The sequence below is a fragment of the Hypomesus transpacificus genome, unplaced genomic scaffold (genome assembly GCF_021917145.1).
Source record: "Hypomesus transpacificus isolate Combined female unplaced genomic scaffold, fHypTra1 scaffold_31, whole genome shotgun sequence".
In the NCBI taxonomy this organism is placed as follows: domain Eukaryota; kingdom Metazoa; phylum Chordata; class Actinopteri; order Osmeriformes; family Osmeridae; genus Hypomesus; species Hypomesus transpacificus.
This window is the reverse complement of record NW_025813837.1, coordinates 1,680,098-1,696,864: the sequence shown is the minus strand read 5'-3', so window position 1 is coordinate 1,696,864 and position 16,767 is coordinate 1,680,098. Positions and strand designations below refer to the sequence as shown.

The 16,767-nt window shown below is 49.0% G+C and overlaps 1 protein-coding gene across 1 annotated transcript; it reads right to left on the bottom strand.

Moving 5' to 3' along the window:
- Positions 1–164: 164 nt before the first annotated feature.
- On the bottom strand, positions 165–1,545 carry LOC124463848. Its single transcript, XM_047015621.1, has 4 exons — positions 1,491–1,545; positions 1,170–1,239; positions 864–1,065; positions 165–653 (listed from the first exon to the last, which is right to left on the bottom strand). Exons 1-4 carry the CDS (start codon positions 1,543–1,545, stop codon positions 165–167), a joined length of 816 nt encoding a protein of 271 aa, XP_046871577.1.
- Positions 1,546–16,767: the final 15,222 nt, after the last annotated feature.

Genomic DNA, 16,767 nt, shown 5'->3' with positions numbered 1-16,767 from the left:
AAAACGGACTTCCTCTTACATACCAATAACTCAAACACAACCCCTCTTGTTCATAGCCATACATAGACAAAACAGGGCTACGTCAAGCTGACAGACAATCAAATGTATGCCAGGGTAGTCCCTCAAGTCAACGTGTCACGATTAAACATGGCTTTGCTCTCTGCTTACTTACTCTGGCGCATACTGGAGATTAGGAGGTCATTTTCCTGGCTGTGAGCCAATCGGGAGCTCATTTGCGACCCCTGGGGCGAGACGGTCGCCGGCGCGGTGGTGTTCAGCTGGCCGGCCGTCGTCACCGACGCCGCACTGGCCGCTGGGAAGAAATGGACGTCGACGGCGACCGTGGTGAGGCCCAGAGACACGCAGTGGGAGAGGAGGAGGGGCATGTTGCCGTGGGAGATGCTCAGGCTGTGACGGACAGGCGTGGTGCACAGTTCGGCCGTGCGGAGGGTGAGGGAGGAACGGAAGGCTTCCTCGCGCAGGCTGGGCGGGGAGGGCGAGGGCGAGCGGTAGGGAGAGGGCGACGGGGGAGGGAGGGCGTCCGGGAACGAGGGGTACTCGGGCCCCCCGGCGATCCAGTCCTCCACACACTGCAGCTGGATACTGGGGTGGGATAGGGTGCACCCCTTCTCCTCATCCAGAGAGGTGTCCACCTGAAGGGGGGGGGGGGGCAGGAATCGGACCGGAAAGTCAGGTATGATACTGATAAGGACTTACAGATCAGTTGAATATGGCGCTGACACAGTCAATGTGAGGGCAGTGCAATGGTGTTGTGTATGAGGTCCCAGTGATTTAATCCTTGGGACCACAATCTGACACAATCTGACACATTCTCACACACACACACCCACACACACACTGACCAGGGTGTCCTGGCTGGGCTCCAGAGAGGTATCTGCTATGACTGAGTGTTCAGGCGTGGGCCGGGCCGGGGGCCCCTCTTGGAGCCCGTCTGAAGAGGGGTCTGTTTGGGTTGGGACCGGGCTGGTCGAGGGTCGGGCCCTTGTGTCGGATGTATTGGGGCTTTGCTCAATCACCGCCATCAGCTCGTTATCCTCAAACGCCCTACACAGAACACCCGAAAAAACGTTGTGACATTTTGCTCATCGAAAAAGTCCCTGGCACATACTGCAGACGATGAGGCTAGGTTTAGGGACAAACAAAGTCACCTGTTGTCGTATGTTTTTCCGGTGGCCAGACATTCAGCTTGTCTGCAAGGTACTCCCAGGTTCCTCTTAACTGGAGGAGAACATTCCCAGGAGGTGATTCTCACAGAAACCCTTCACAAAAATGATCTGAGCTTGTCGGCACCAGATTGATTTCCAATTCCAAACATAGTATGCTTTATAATTGGATAAAAGCTAAGTAAATCCAATGTAATAGTCCTATAATCATCCCTATGAATGGTGCATGAAAAAACACTTCCTTCCACGCTTATTCAAGATAATGAGTGTTTCTGGTCCAGTCGGTTCAAGGCGACCCTCACTAACCTCCTCGACCAATCGGAGCAGGCTCGTTCTTCGGGACCAGCGAGTAGAAGACCATGGTGATGAAGATGAAGGCGAGGGACACGCCCACCCCGACCACGATGGGGATGTCGTGCTTCTCCAGCACAGGCAGCCATGACGGAGGCTTCGGCGTCACCCTGGTGATGAAGATGAAGACGATATGAAAGATGACGAAGGGACAGTGAATTAAGGTTTGGTTTTAGAAATGAAATGCCTGGGGTCAATTACATTGGGGCTTTTTGTTCCTATTTTTCACAGTCCTCCTCCTCTATAGCTCAGAAGAGTTTGTTGGTGTGAAAAACCAATTATTCATAGCACATGCGGTTAAGATGCTAAATGCTTTTCATCTGAGCGCATAGTAGACTGCAGTTTAACCCAGTAACAGAGGAAACTGGCTGTCTGTGTGCATGGACCAAGGTGTGAAAACATATTCTTCATCTGACTGATAGCACGCAATATTTGCAAGTTTTGTTTTCTATTTCGAGATAGATAAGCTCTGCACCAAAAGAGGAAGTGACAAAGATAAAAACCAAAGAGTCACCCCTCCTCCCTTTGCCATCTGCAAGTGCAAACCTGTTAACCCCCCCCCTCATCCACCACCAATACCAACCCCACCCACCAGTGTACCTGGGGTCATCGCTGGTCCTCATGGTGGACTGGGAGGTGTTCCTCTTCAGCCTCTCGGTGGGCTCCGAGTGGTTGGGCCCAGCTGACCTTGCAGGTGGTGCTGGGTTGGCAGACTGGCTGGCGTTCTGCCGGAGGGGGTCCATGGTGGTGACTGGGGGGCTGCTGGGGACCTGGCTGTCAGGGCTAGGGGGTTCTGGGGTCAGGGGAAGAGGTGGTGGTGGTGAGGGGGTGAGGATGGAGGCCTCGTTGAGGGGATGTGTAGGTTTGGTTTGGAGACGAGGATGCCAGGTTTGCTCACGTGAGGACTGGGGTTGGTGAGGTTGGGGTGAAGGGGGTTTTGTGACGTTTTGGGGTCGTTGGGGTTGAGCTAGAGATGGTTGAGACTGGGCTAAAGGTGGCTGTGGATAGTGTTTGGGTGGTTGAGGTTGTGACTGGGTTGTGGACGGTTGAGGTCTGCCTCGGGATGGTTGAGAGTGGGATAGAAATGCCAGTGGTTGTGTAGGTGCTGCTTTAAACACACTCTGAGAAGCTGAAAACAAGTTATCGTCACTGGGCTTTAGGTCAGGGCCTAGAGGAGGGACAGAGGGCTGCAGGCCTGGGTCTAGAGGAGGGACAGAGGGCTGCAAGCCTGGGTCTAGAGGCAGAACAGAGGGCTGCAGGCCTGGGTCTAGAGGCAAAACAGAGGGCTGCAGGCCTGGGTCTAGAGGAGGGACAGAGGGCTGCAGGCCTGGGTCTAGAGGAGGGACAGAGGGCTGCAGGCCTGGGTCTAGAGGCAGGACAGAGGGCTGCAGGCCTGGGTCTAGAGGCAGGACAGAGGGCTGCAGGCCTGGGACTAGAGGCAGAACAGAGGGCTGCAGGCCTGGGTCTAGAGGCAGGACAGAGGGCTGCAGGCCTGGGTCTAGAGGAGGGACAGAGGGCTGCAAGCCTGGGTCTAGAGGCAGAACAGAGGGCTGCAGGCCTGGGTCTAGAGGCAAAACAGAGGGCTGCAGGCCTGGGTCTAGAGGAGGGACAGAGGGCTGCAGGCCTGGGTCTAGAGGAGGGACAGAGGGCTGCAGGCCTGGGTCTAGAGGCAAAACAGAGGGCTGCAGGCCTGGGTCTAGAGGAGGGACAGAGGGCTGCAGGCCTGGGTCTAGAGGAGGGACAGAGGGCTGCAGGCCTGGGTCTAGAGGCAAAACAGAGGGCTGCAGGCCTGGGTCTAGAGGAGGGACAGAGGGCTGCAGGCCTGGGTCTAGAGGCAGAACAGAGGGCTGCAGGCCTGGGTCTAGAGGAGGGACAGAGGGCTGCAGGCCTGGGTCTAGAGGAGGGACAGAGGGCTGCAGGACTGGGTCTAGAGTAGGGGCCTCAGACAGAGACTTAGTGAATAGTTGTGTAGGGTCGGGTAGCAAGGAAGGGGACTGGTTCAAGAGGTCAGGAGGCTGTGCTGGTGAACCAGCATTGGGAGATGAAGCCCAAGACTGACGAACACCACTGACAGGAAATGAGGCCTGCGTTGATTCACGTATGTGAAGCTGAAAGCCAGCAGTCGAGGGTGTGTGGTGTGTGTTCAGGGGCTTGATATGAAGGAGAGATTGAATGTGGGTCACTGAATGCTGGGTGGGTGTCAGTGGAGGCTGGGGATTTGGTATCCAGGGCAGGTGGTTGGACACCAGTGACTGGGCCAGAAGGTCTGGAGGTTTGTAGAGTTCTGCAGGCACAGGGGGCTGGATCTGAGTAACTATGTGCTGGGTTGGGTCGAAGGCGGGATGGTCTGATCGGATCCGTGGGTGACGTCCCATCAGTCCACTGACCTCCCTGGGAGATGTGAGGGGTAGGGTATTCCCTAGAGTAAATTGTTTGCTAATAAAGGTTGTTGAGTCGAATGGTGATGCCTGGACTGAAAAACCGACAAAACAGATTTGTGTCAAAAAATAAAATAATCTGGCAAATAATGAAATGATCTCGATGAAACTGATCATGGCACCTGTGTTCTCCCTGTGTGAGGATGGTGGTTGGTGGGTTGTTCCAGAATTCAGTTTGACGCCGTTTGACTTGTTTGATAGGTGAGTTGTTTGTTGGGCTTCATTGTGGGTTGCCTGAAAGGTTCAGAGGAGATGTTCTCACAGTGGCGAACACTCCTTTTTCCAAACAAACATGGGCGACTTACATAACGAGGACACAGCAAGCCAATTGGAACTACTTGTGAAAACACAAAACCGCAGAGGAGCACCAGAAAGCTGACTCATTCGGTACCATTTGAGCACTACAAGTAACTATTGACAACAGGAAACGGTGGTCTCCAAAACCAAGAGATAAATATTTCTGCACTTTGAGCTCGTACTCACAGCAGATGAAACATTTCTTGTCTGCTTGTCTGTATCAGCTGGGCCATCTTCAGCTGGAGATGGAGGAAGGGGAACGTTTTCACAGGCCATTATAAAACAGAATAAAATCATATTGTGAAAGAGAAAGAGCGTGTGTGTATGAGAGAGAGAGAGAGAGAGAGAGAGTGAGAGAGAGAGAGAGAGAGAGAGAGAGAGAGAGAGAGAGAGAGAGAGAGAGAGAGAGAGAGAGAGAGAGAGGAGACAAAAGGAAGAGAGAAGCGATGGTGAGAGATGTGGGGAGGAAGTGTGAGCGTGAAAAAAGAGAGAAAGCGAGAGGAGAGATAAAGAGCGAGAGATAAAGAGAGAGAGATAAAGAGAGAGAGATAAAGAGAGAGAGAGAGAGACAAGCATTAGACATTGACGGGTCTCATACCCATCACAATGAGGACGGTGTTTCTCTGCTGTCGTCCTGCTCCATTCTCAGCCGTACACTGGTACTGTCCTCCATCGGACCACTGAACACTGGTGATCCGGAGGGTTCCGTCATCTACCCAGACAAGGAGAGCAGAGAGTCACACACTGCCAGGAAACATACACGGCAGTTTAAAATATCACACTGTTTCCAAAGTTCACCAGGCCCTGGTTTCTCTGCAAGAGGAGTCAGATGTGAGTCAGATGGCTGTTCTATTCCCGGCCATGCAAAATTATGTTGTGTACTTGGGCAAGGCACTTCACCCTACTTGCCTCAGGGGAATGTGCCTGGACTTACTGTAAGTCGCTATGGGTAAGAGGGTCTGCTAAATGACTAAATGTAATGTAGAGGAGGTCTGCTGGTCTGCCTGTCCCTACAGTCTTCCCTTCATGGTGAAGATGAACTCATTATTATAATAATGCAGTTCTTTAGGAGACGCTTTTATCTAAAGCAACACACAAAGGGGGATTTGAACCGGCGACCACTGGATCAACTCCCACCACTGAGCCATTCCCCTCACGCCAAACATGCCCACCCCTCAAACGAGACATATGTCTATTAGGGATGTGCATCTCCATCACTGAGGACAATGCGATACACATCTTGATGCCCTGCCAACGATCCAATACATTAAAGATACATAAAAGTATCTTTAATATACTGTAGCCATAGCTGAATCCGAGGGGGACGCAGACGTCTCCACCCAAATACCAGCCCCTTCAGGTGACCAACTACATTAGCCTTGCTGCCTGTGTACTTAGTGCAGCGCGACATGTCTTGCCAATTGCATGCGTCTTGTCAAATTGCCCATCTTCCTTGGAAAACCTTTGATTCATTGCAGTTCTTGGGAACTTGTAACTCTTCCTCCCCAATAATAACACTCGCCCCAACACGCCTCCAACTCGTGAGAGACTTGATGAGATTGGCCACTGACAGCAGTGGAGATAAGCGCACTTAAGAAACAATTAGAGAGGAGGAAACTATCTCAATATAAACATTTTGGTCAAAAATCATTGGTAACATTTCTAAAGGTTTTCGCTTACACATAATTCTATATATATAAATACATCGGATTATACCGATGCAAAAATGTTCGAAACAATACATCGCGATTTCATCCCACATTAAATCCGGTGCACACTTTTTTGATCTGGGCAATCGCATAGTGAGCTTTTATGCAGAAGCACCGATGCGAACCGGTGAATCTTACCATCCCTAATGTGTATACACAGGACTGTATATAGAAAGTATATAAATATACCTAGTCTTCTACTGTACTTTCTATATGCATTTGAATTTGAATATCGCTTGGATAAAAGCATGAAATGTCATGTAAACTGGACGTGTAGAAGGGGCTCACCATCGACACGTCTCCCCTGGGAGGCTGTGATGGGGGTGTGCAGGTCGCCTTTGCTCCAGGTGTAGCTGATGGGGAGGACCCCCACCGCCCTGCACTGCAGAACCACCAGGCGCCCCAGCAAGCTCCTCACGTGGCCCAGCCAGGGCACTATGATGGGGCTGGCTGTAGCAGCAACACAGCCCCCAGGGAGGAGGACCATAAGGAGAGAGGAGGAGATGAAAGTGTCAACGTGGGTCGTTTTACAGATTCACAGGAGGGCTAGGAGAGAGAGGGAGATACCATTCAACAGGATTCTCTCAGAGAACATGTCTTCAATCTACAGTAGTCAGCTGCAAATATGGCTTGACCCCCCCAAAAATTCTAACAAAAGGTTTCTCAGTGGTTACAGTAGTATCAGATGTCCTTAAAAACATACTAAAAGTTTACCAAAGTTTGATTCCAAGAAAGGCCCCATTTTCAAATTGGCAGTCGTCAGGTCCTTAAAATGAACATTACTCCTTTGTATTCCTCGTAGACTGGGAATACTCGTGCCTGATGCATGTTTTCGCCTTAGCATATTTGCATGATAGATAAGTGATTACAAGTACAATCATATGTTAAAGCAATTGGTTAAAAGCATATTTATGCGAAAAATAAGTATAATTTCCCTTAAGTAATTGCATATTTCTCATATTGTTTTGCTTAGTGTTGGTAGTTTTCTTTTGATTCCAATAAAGAATACATTCATTATAACTGTGTTGTACTGTAAAATGAGTCAAAACAGGGCTGCCACGGGAAGGCTCACAACCGCTAACCCTTTAACATTTTTTTTGTGTTTTATTTTAGTATATATTTGTTTATATTTCTTCTTTTTTTTCTTTAGTTTTTTATATATATTTTTTATACTTTTCTTATTTATACATATTTGCATGGTCCTCTAGTCTATGACATGCTTGATGTGGGAGCAGAAATGCATTTGCATAGGACTGGATGAATGATTCACCATTCACAAGTTTCTGTTTGCCACCACATGTGTCAAGCAACTGGGAAAACAAGTCACCCTGGAATTGTTTCATCTCCCTGACGTTGTACACTTTAGTGGCTTTGGACTTGTCTGAACAAAAATAAAAGCCTATATTGTTCGTCCCAGCATAGTAGAGTAGAAGAATGAATAAATTGATTTTACTGTTGATTGTTCTTCTACGGGTACAGTCCTACACTTTTTGTGGTTCATGTTGTTTTAATTTGTAACTTGTATAACTGCATGCTCTTATGGGTCTTCCCTTTTGGCACTTGTTTAGTTTTTTCACAATGTATGCTTCATGTTTTGGCTGCTTGCAATGTTTGGGACTACCTCGTTGTTATGATCAGTGACCTATGCTCTTTTGTAAAGCTCTCTCTTGGAAGTCGCTTTGGATAAAAGCGTCTGCTAAATGCATAAATGTAAATGTAAATGTAAGTCTGTATCCTCCCCTATCAAGGTTGTGGGCTGATGTTCTGAGGCCTTGACTGCAGCTTTGACAATGTCCACGTCAGCATCACCTGATGCATTGATAAGCATTGATTGCAGTCCTTCTTTTCCAGGTCCTCAGTCATAAGATTGATAATTCCTTGTTTGTTGCAAGATCTGGAAAGGAAATCATCCTTTCTTCCCACAAACTCAGTCTCTGCAGGCCTCTGTTCAAGGCTGCCGCCATGGCAACTTACCGGCGACGCGCAGCGTGGCGGTGCTCCGGACGCGACCCAGAGCGTTGGTGGCCTCACAGGTGTACATGCCCTCGTCAAAACTCCTCACTGATTGGATGAAGAGGCTTGCGTTCCTCACCCTGGCAACAGACAAACTGCTCTCACCCCCAAAACTTCACACAGAACACTCCTACCCACTGAAATATAATTGTAGGTGGTTTTGTTTGGTACTATGCTTTGGTCTTGTAGCCTAGAAATAGGTTAGAGTCTCACTAATCACATTTTGGTTTCATGTCACCACTACAATATATAGACTAAAGGTGAATTGCACTGATTTCCAATTCCTCTAGTCTACATGTCATCCCATATCCTCAATCTCTGCTGGTGTAAAAGGGTTTGGAAAAACCCTTCCTGTATGAACTACAGTTTTTAAGGATATCATAAAGCCTTCAGTACATGTTACTATTAGGACAGCACCTTCAATTGCAGCTATATCGAGAATGGCCTAAACACTGTCATTTTATCAGTAGGTAACAGTGTCCAACACTTGTGTTCATCTGAACGTACCCCACAGTGGTCCTCCCGCCAGTCTCCCAGTGGAGTCCCTGTTTGTGCCACCTGATGGAAGGTGCCGGGTGCCCCCACACCTGGCACTGGAACAGCACCTTAGCACCCACAGGCACTGTGGCCACCAGGGGGTCCAGCCTCACCGTGGGAGGGGCTGGCAGTGTAGAGAGAGGGGGGGGGGGGGGGGGGGGGGGGGAGGAGTCAGGAGATACAGATAAATACTGATTTAACAACTCCAGTCAAATATGATTGATATATTCATATATTGGTTAACATGTGTGTGTGTGTGTGTGTGCACATACCCAGGACTTTGAGGCTGATCCTCCTAGACGTCACAGACCGGTGAAGGTAGGGGTTAGACGCCCTGCACAGGTAGGTTCCACTGTCGGACTCCTGCACACTACATCAACAGGCGCCGTGTCACCTCATGTAGCCCAACACACACACACACATTCATGTGCAGCCACACACACCTGTGGAAGGTGAGGTCTCCCTGGGGAGCCAGGGTGTAGTGAGGATCAGGAGGGAGGAGTGTGTTGTTCTTGAACCAGGACAGCTGTGCTGGGGGTCTGCTGTGGGGGGGGCGACACACCAAGGTGACAGAGCCCCCCCTCCTCACTGTGTGGTCACTGGGCTGGTGGACGAAATCCCAGTCCATCACTGTGGAAAGAGAAGGGTAGTATGTTTGTGTGTGTGTAGTATGTTAGTGTTACACCACAGGACCAACCCCAGCAAGCCAAACTTTCGCAAGAGTTACACCATGACTCTGCAGCCTTATCAGTTGTGCGGGTTTGTGTACGTGTGCTCAGCGAGGATGGAGGGTGCGGGGGTTCTCCTCTCCAGTTACCCACCTGCCGGGAGGAGGAGGGCAGGCTGGGACTTCACCGCCTCCCCCTCGTTCTGGGCCTCACAGTGGTAGGTGCCCTCGTGCTCCTCTGACACGTTCCTGAGGGCCACAAGACACCACAACACAACATGATTCCACTGAGACAATGATTGTTTATTCTTCATAATCACAACTTAAATCGGAATAAAATCCAGTTTAACTTGTTTTGTGTTCCATTTCTCATTTTTCTGACATTTCTTTCGCACCACTCAGAAACAGTAGTGCAGCAGTAGTGGTCTACTTCCTGGTTGGAGGGAAATGTTGCCTGACCTGAAAACAAGCCGCTGTCCGTGGTCCAGCATGCTGAAGCTGGAGCCGTTGACCAGAGGACGGCCATCTTTAAACCACATCACCGTGGGAACTGGGAATCCACGGACGATGCATCTCATGGAGGCTTCCGTCCCCACGGCAACAGTGATGTTGTCCGGACCGTGAGTGATCTGAAGTCTTCTAGGGGCTCCTGGACACAAATCGAGTAGCTAAACACGGCAAGCTAAACATGGTCCTATCAGCTCTCTGGATGGGCTGAGGCTCTTACCTAGCACTGTTAGCAAAGCAGCATGGCTCTTACCTAGCACTGTTAGCGTATTAGCATGGCTCTTACCTAGCACTGTTAGCATAGCAGCATGGCTCTTACCTAGCACTGTTAGCATAGCAGCATGGCTCTTACCTAGCACTGTTAGCGTAGCAGCATGGCTCTTACCTAGCACTGTTAGCGTAGCAGCATGGCTCTTACCTAGCACTGTTAGCGTAGCAGCATGGCTCTTTCTGCTGATGTTGAGGAAAGAGTTGTGTGTGACACAAACATATTCTCCCTGGTCCTCTATGGACACGTTAGAGAGATGCAGAGTGCCTGAGGTCTTCTTCTGGCTTCCACCTCCATACTGGCCCTGAGGAAACACACGCCACGTTCAAAACTAAGCTGCTACACACACACACACACAAAGATACACACTCAGATGCACACACAGATGTACACACACACACACTTTACCTGGATCTGTTTGCCCCTAGTGAGCGCTGCTCCATCTCTGAGCCATGTGACGAGAGCAGGAGGAGAGCTGTCTCCTGACACACACTGGAGAGACACAGACTGACCTTCGCTCACCAACACAGACTGAGGGCTGTGAAACACTGGGCCCAGATCTGCAGGGGAAGTAAGGGAGGGGGAGAGGGAAAGGGGGAGGGAAGGTGAGAGAGAGGGAGAATGAGAGATGGACAGCGAGAGGGGGAGGGAAGGTGAGAGAGAGGGAGAAAGAGAGATGGACAGGGAGAGGGGAAGGGAAGGTGAGAGAGAGGGAGAAAGAGAGATGGACAGGGAGAGGGGAAGGGAAGGTGAGAGAGAGGGAGAAAGAGAGATGGACAGGGAGAGGGGAAGGGAAGGGGAGGAAGATATGAAAAACCACTTAACACTCCAGTAATACCAGTGATGTATTCTTCACCGGTGGAATTTAGAAGCACATCTCGAACGCTACACACCGGCCAGTTCCACCTGGACAGAGGTCATGATGTGGTCAATACCAGCCGAGGCCTTACAGAAATATCTCCCCAGGTCCTGCTTTCTTAGTCGGGGCCAGAACAGGGAGCCATTGGCCATTAGGTGGAGGCCCTCTAGTGCCGGCTCTCCGCTGGCTCTCTCCCAGCTGACAGACACCGCCCTCTGCTGGAGAGAGTTGTACGCTGCACAGGGAAGTGTGAGGGGAGAACCCAACTCACCGACCCCATGTTCCGGACGCGTAGAGAACACTGGATGGGAAAGAGAGATGGGTGAAGGAGGGCCTAGCCTCTTGAAAAAGGTCCTACAGCAACTCTCTGTGCTGCCTTCGTTTCTGGACTACGAAGAGTAGTTTGAATGCTTGCTTGAATATTGGTATATTGATTCACTTAAAATCCCTAAGAATTAGGTTGTTTTGCCAAGAACATCTATTGATGTGCCATTCACAAAATACATAAAAAGTTCAATTCGGAAACTTGAATCAATATTACGTTACTATTCAAATGCAGTACAAAGAATATAAGTACTGGGATTCAACATTCCCAGTATTTTCAGTCCATCCCAGTGCTGACTAAGATCCCATCACCATGGCAGCGTGTGAAGCACCTGGTTGCTAGGTTACAGATGACAATGTTTTTTCAAGCCTTTTGTCACATCACAAATGGCGGACAGGAAATTAGCATAGGAGCAGTGCTATTGGAGCCAGCCTATCACAGCACTGCCCTGGCCGTGACCTCAATTACATCCATTCCAGAGTTCAAGAACGCACTTCTTGCAAATGTTTCAGACATGATCACAAACACAGCGTGGGAACATACAACATGAACATTTGTAGTTACACACGAACATTTGTGAGATGATTCACTTGTTATGCAACCTTCAAGCTGTCCCAATTCAGTCAAACGAAGCCGCAACTAAACAGCAGCAGCACGATATGAGCTGAACGTGTGCATTCATGTGTCAGCGTTCATCTCTCACTCACCCAGTGCTGAGAAGGCTGGCTGACTGTGGAGAGAGCTGGAGAGGAACAGCAGCCAAAGGTGAAAGGTCACCAGTGGAAGCCCCCAGACAGACACACGGGTCTGCATCCTACTGCAATGCACCCTGGGACACAGGCGGAGAGGAGTGGAGAGGTTCATCCATGGCCGTGGGTGGAAACTTCAGCTGAAACACACAGGGAGGGCATCCGTTACAGGAGCTGCTGTTAGCATACAACTGGATCTTCAGTCGTTAGCATGCATGATAAATTATGTATGGAGCAACTTCAATTTTTCTCTCATTCTCAGTTCTCAGTGTCTTTGTGCAATTGTACACACACACCGTGTCTATCTCTGTCTCTATCCCCCTCCCCCGCCCCCTCTGGATCTCTCTCTGTATCTCTTCCTCTCTCTCCCCCCTCCATCCATCTCCCTCCCTACAAAATCCCCTCCCATCCATTTCTCTCTCTCCCTCCCTCTCCATCTCTCTCTCCCTCCCTCTCTCCCTCCCTCCCTCTCTCCCTTCCTCCCTCCCTCCCCCCCTCCGTCCTCTGCCTGTTTTTTTCCTATTCAGGCTGCGTTTGAGCGAGGCCGCGTCCTCGGCGACTCGAGCTTTGTCCATGCGCTCCTCTTTTGGTCACTTCAATGGCCACTCTACAGCGCTGCAGCGCTCCACTCGATGACGGCGACATGAAAAGAGCAGCGCAGCTTTGGTCTGGGAAGATCAGTTACCCATCAGCTCCTCTGGAAGAAAGCTGCTGCCCTCCGTCTGATCCTATACACCTTTCATAGACCCCCTCGGAGCGGTCCTTATAAGGAAGCGTCACGCAGTTACGATGTCCAGACTCTACTGCTCCCCGACACTACTCTGCATTTACACCCGTTATGGGGCGTTAAGAGCAAAGGCCATACACTGAGCAACATTTAATGAACTGTCAAGAAATAATTAAGGCCTGAATCTGATTCTCATTGTGTGGGAGGCATGTAGATCTGATGGTGAATCGAATGTTTCTGCAGGTTTTAGTGTAGCCTATCACTTTCATATTTTACTCTCATTAGTGTCACAGAACATCATTGAACTGGACTTAAATAATTATTGGAAAATTACATCTCAAAGTCAGTCGGCCTATTTATTTATATTTTGTAATACTACACTAGTGTAGTAGTACAGTATAGTAGACTGTTGTACTGCCTAATATAGCCTAGTAGAGGACAGTATGGTAATGTGTGGCCCACTAGTACTCTAATTCAACAACAGATGGTGATGCTAAAACAACCTGCTACTTAAATCAACTGTCAAACACTGAATACAAAGAATAGACCAGAACTTAACGTAGCAATAGTGAATCACCCATAGCCTCGTTATCCTGTACCAGTCAATAGGAGTGCTTGAGAATGGGCATGAATGGGTACTTTAGGCTGTGACTCATGGACAGTGGTGCCAGCGGGTGGGTATGCTAACACACAGTTAGTTCCTAAGAGTCTGGGGGGGTGTGTTTTCTTTGGCCCCAGGACAGGGCATTTACCAAGGCACGCAGGTTTAACAAGTCATTAAAATCGGCCTTAAATGAATACCATGAAGGCACCGCTAAGCTTGTGTACAGTCTCCCTCTCCGACCTCTTTATTTCAGGGTCGGGAAACAGATGTTACTTAAGGCAATAGTTCGACAACGTTATACATTGTTATATTCACGACCATAAACTGTAAATTCAACAGAAAAAAAGTTATGCATTATATGGCTAAATTATCTCATCATCTAAATTGCATGACATTTGATGCATAGGCTACTTATTGCATTTTCTTTTTCAAATCTGCTTAGTTTACACAATTCGAAGAACGAAAATGTAAATTTGCATATCTGGTAAACCATCTAGACGCGATGCATGCAACATATTCTGCGAGATTATCAATTTAAATGGACTCTAGCCAGAATGTTTGCATGATGAACCACAGCCTATACACACGACCTATAAGAAAGATATGAACTTACTGTGTGTGGTTGAGGTGCGACAGGGAAATTCTGTGGTTTTAGTCGTAACCCAGGATGCACCTGCTGCCAGCAGCTCTCTCCAGCTCGCGCTCAAGTCGGTGTCAATTCTCTGTTCAATTGGCGCATATGCTTAAGCACACACACACACTAACATACTCACAGACACACACACACACACACACACACAAACAGCATAATGTGCTCATGGCCAAAGGCTGTATTGAGGCACAAAATACCATCGATTCACAGAGAAGGCAGATCGTCAAAAAGATCCCTAGCGAAACACAAGCACACAACCTTAAAACCAGATAAATCAATGGCTTGCACATATTTGTTTTTAAATCAAATTGCATAATTTGATGTGCACTCAAATGATGCACACCAGATCATAAACCCACGGGCCACGGCACACACTCCTGTGTTTTGACTGTCTAACATAACCACGACACACCTGTTAACCAATACATTGGTTTAAGCGGTGACAGCAGTAATCGTGTATAACAGGGGTGTTAATACTGGTCCTCAGGGCCCACTGTCTATATATTTGAGATGATTCCATGCTACAGGACACCTGATTCAAATTAATAGTAGTTATTATGCTTCCACAGAGCTTGATAACAACCCATTCATTAGAATCAGGTGTGTTGGAGCAGGGAATCATCTAAATTCTAAAACATGCAGGACAGTGGGCCAGGACTGACGGGACTGACCAGCCCTGGTGTGTAGCATCACTGCTACACTAAGATGAGATGTAAGTATGTTTGGAAGGTTCCAACTTTGACCCCAACATCCCAAGCAATACTTGGAACCAAAATGACTTAATGAATGTGTGTGCGTAGCAGGATATGTCAGACTACTGCCTATAGCCTAGTGTATTGTTAATGGAACTCCCCAGTCCCTCAGTAGGGCTAATTGAGACTGCAGACAGCCGGCACTGCTCACTGTTTTATTCGAACGAGTCCGTCGCTGAAGAGAAACAGGAGGGATCGAAGCAGACGAACCCTTCGCCCATCGTCAGGCGTTCTTCTGACCGGTACCCCACCATGGCCACCTCTCCACGACACCACAAGGCCTGCTGCAGTGCAGCTTTGTGAAGCCTTTCAGCCAGATGACCATCATCACCTACCCATCGCTCTATGTCTACCTGTAGTCTTTGCACATGTAAATGGTCTTATTTTCCCAATCAATTCAGAACAATCAAATGGAAATTGAGGTACAAATGGCCCGATTTATAATCTATGCAAGGAGGGTGATTTTAATTAACTGGACAAAGACTGATTTAGTCAGCAAACGGTTATATTGTAAGAGGAGGACATCAAACACACAAATTTGCTACAGTAGGAGTAGCCATAGGTGTCTGGGTGTGCTTCAACCATGCCTGTGATGCAGTACAGATGTAGCTCCTGGTCGCTGTGCCTGTGATGCAGTACAGATGTAGGTGCTGGTCGCTTCAAACAAACTCATGGGACGACTGATTTTCTTTGACACATTCTTTTTGACATTTATTTACGTTTTCTTTATTTCAATAGTGACAGTTAGAGAAAGACAGGAAACAGAGACGGGTCGACATGCAGGAAATGACCTGGACCGGAGTCGAAGCCTGGCCACTGCGTTAAGGCCTCAGCCCAATGACACAGGGAGTTTTAAGATGCTGTACGATTCCTATAAGAGGCATTTTACTGCATGGCTATGTGTGACGTGAGGACATAGTCCTCAGTGGTTGGAATGTTTCACCAATGAACACTCTGACACACTCTCTCTAAGGTACAGTTAGGCTGAAGTTATTGGGCCGTGACTCATTACAACTGCTCTCTCACTCACGGTCCATTAGCATTCATGATACATACAAGAACCACAACAATACCGTGCTGCTATATATAACTGGCACAGTATCCTCTGTTGTAAAATGTCTCGTCATTATCATTATCGAGCCTTGGTGATCCGCCTATTCACTAAAATAACTGCGCATGACAAACAAACATTCACGTGTAAGAGCTGTCCTGTGCAGTCTCAGCGAACGTTGCATAGGGAGGTTGCACAGTTGCACGCCTTGAAGCAATTACTTTAGACTAAAATACCACAGAAGAAGTCCCTTTTGTTCAGAAGAGCAGGAGGTTCAGCAGGACGACAGGGGCGAGGAGGAAGAGGAAGAAGAGGGGGGCGGGCGCCGCGTGGACGGAGCCGGCCGCTCCGTGGGCTTCGGGCCAGCAGAAGGCCTGCTCCAGGAGGTGATGGGTCTCACTGCTGAGACCTGGAGACAGACAGGAAGGGTTAGCTCTGGGCTGTGAGGTGGGGCCGGCGCCCATGTCTGACAGTGTCGCGTTGAGACCTTACCGTGTTCGGTCCACTCGTTCCAGGCATGCAGCGCCTCGCTGTCGTGCTCCCCTGTGGTGTCTGGGCAGAACCGCGGTTCCAAATTGTTCAAGAGAATTCAGAATGGGACCAGTTTGTGTACATGCTTTTTCTCTCTGTGAATCTGTCTGGCTAATGTATCTATGTATCTGTCTGTCTGGCTAATGTATCTATGTATCTGTCTGTCTGGCTAATGTATCTATGTGTCTGTCTGTGTCTGTCTGTCTGTCTGTCTGTCTGTCTGTCTGTCTGTCCGTCCATTCTGCCAACCTACCTCTGGAGCGGTCCAGAAGGTGTTTCAGTTCCCGGAGAGCGCGAGTGAGGTTCTCCAGGCGGTGGTGCAGGTGAATGTTCTCCTCTTTCAGAGCGTGGATGGTATCCTGGAGCTCATAGGCGGACGAGCCGAAGCCCGGAAACCAAGACGCAGTCCAGAACATCACAGCCATCTGCACGAGGAGTACCGTCCTATCCCTCAAGGCCATGCTAGCAAAACAGAAATATCCTCCAGTCTGGGAGGGAATACACTCTGTGGTTCGTTGCTTGAAGAGCAGCCGTCTTGATGGAGAG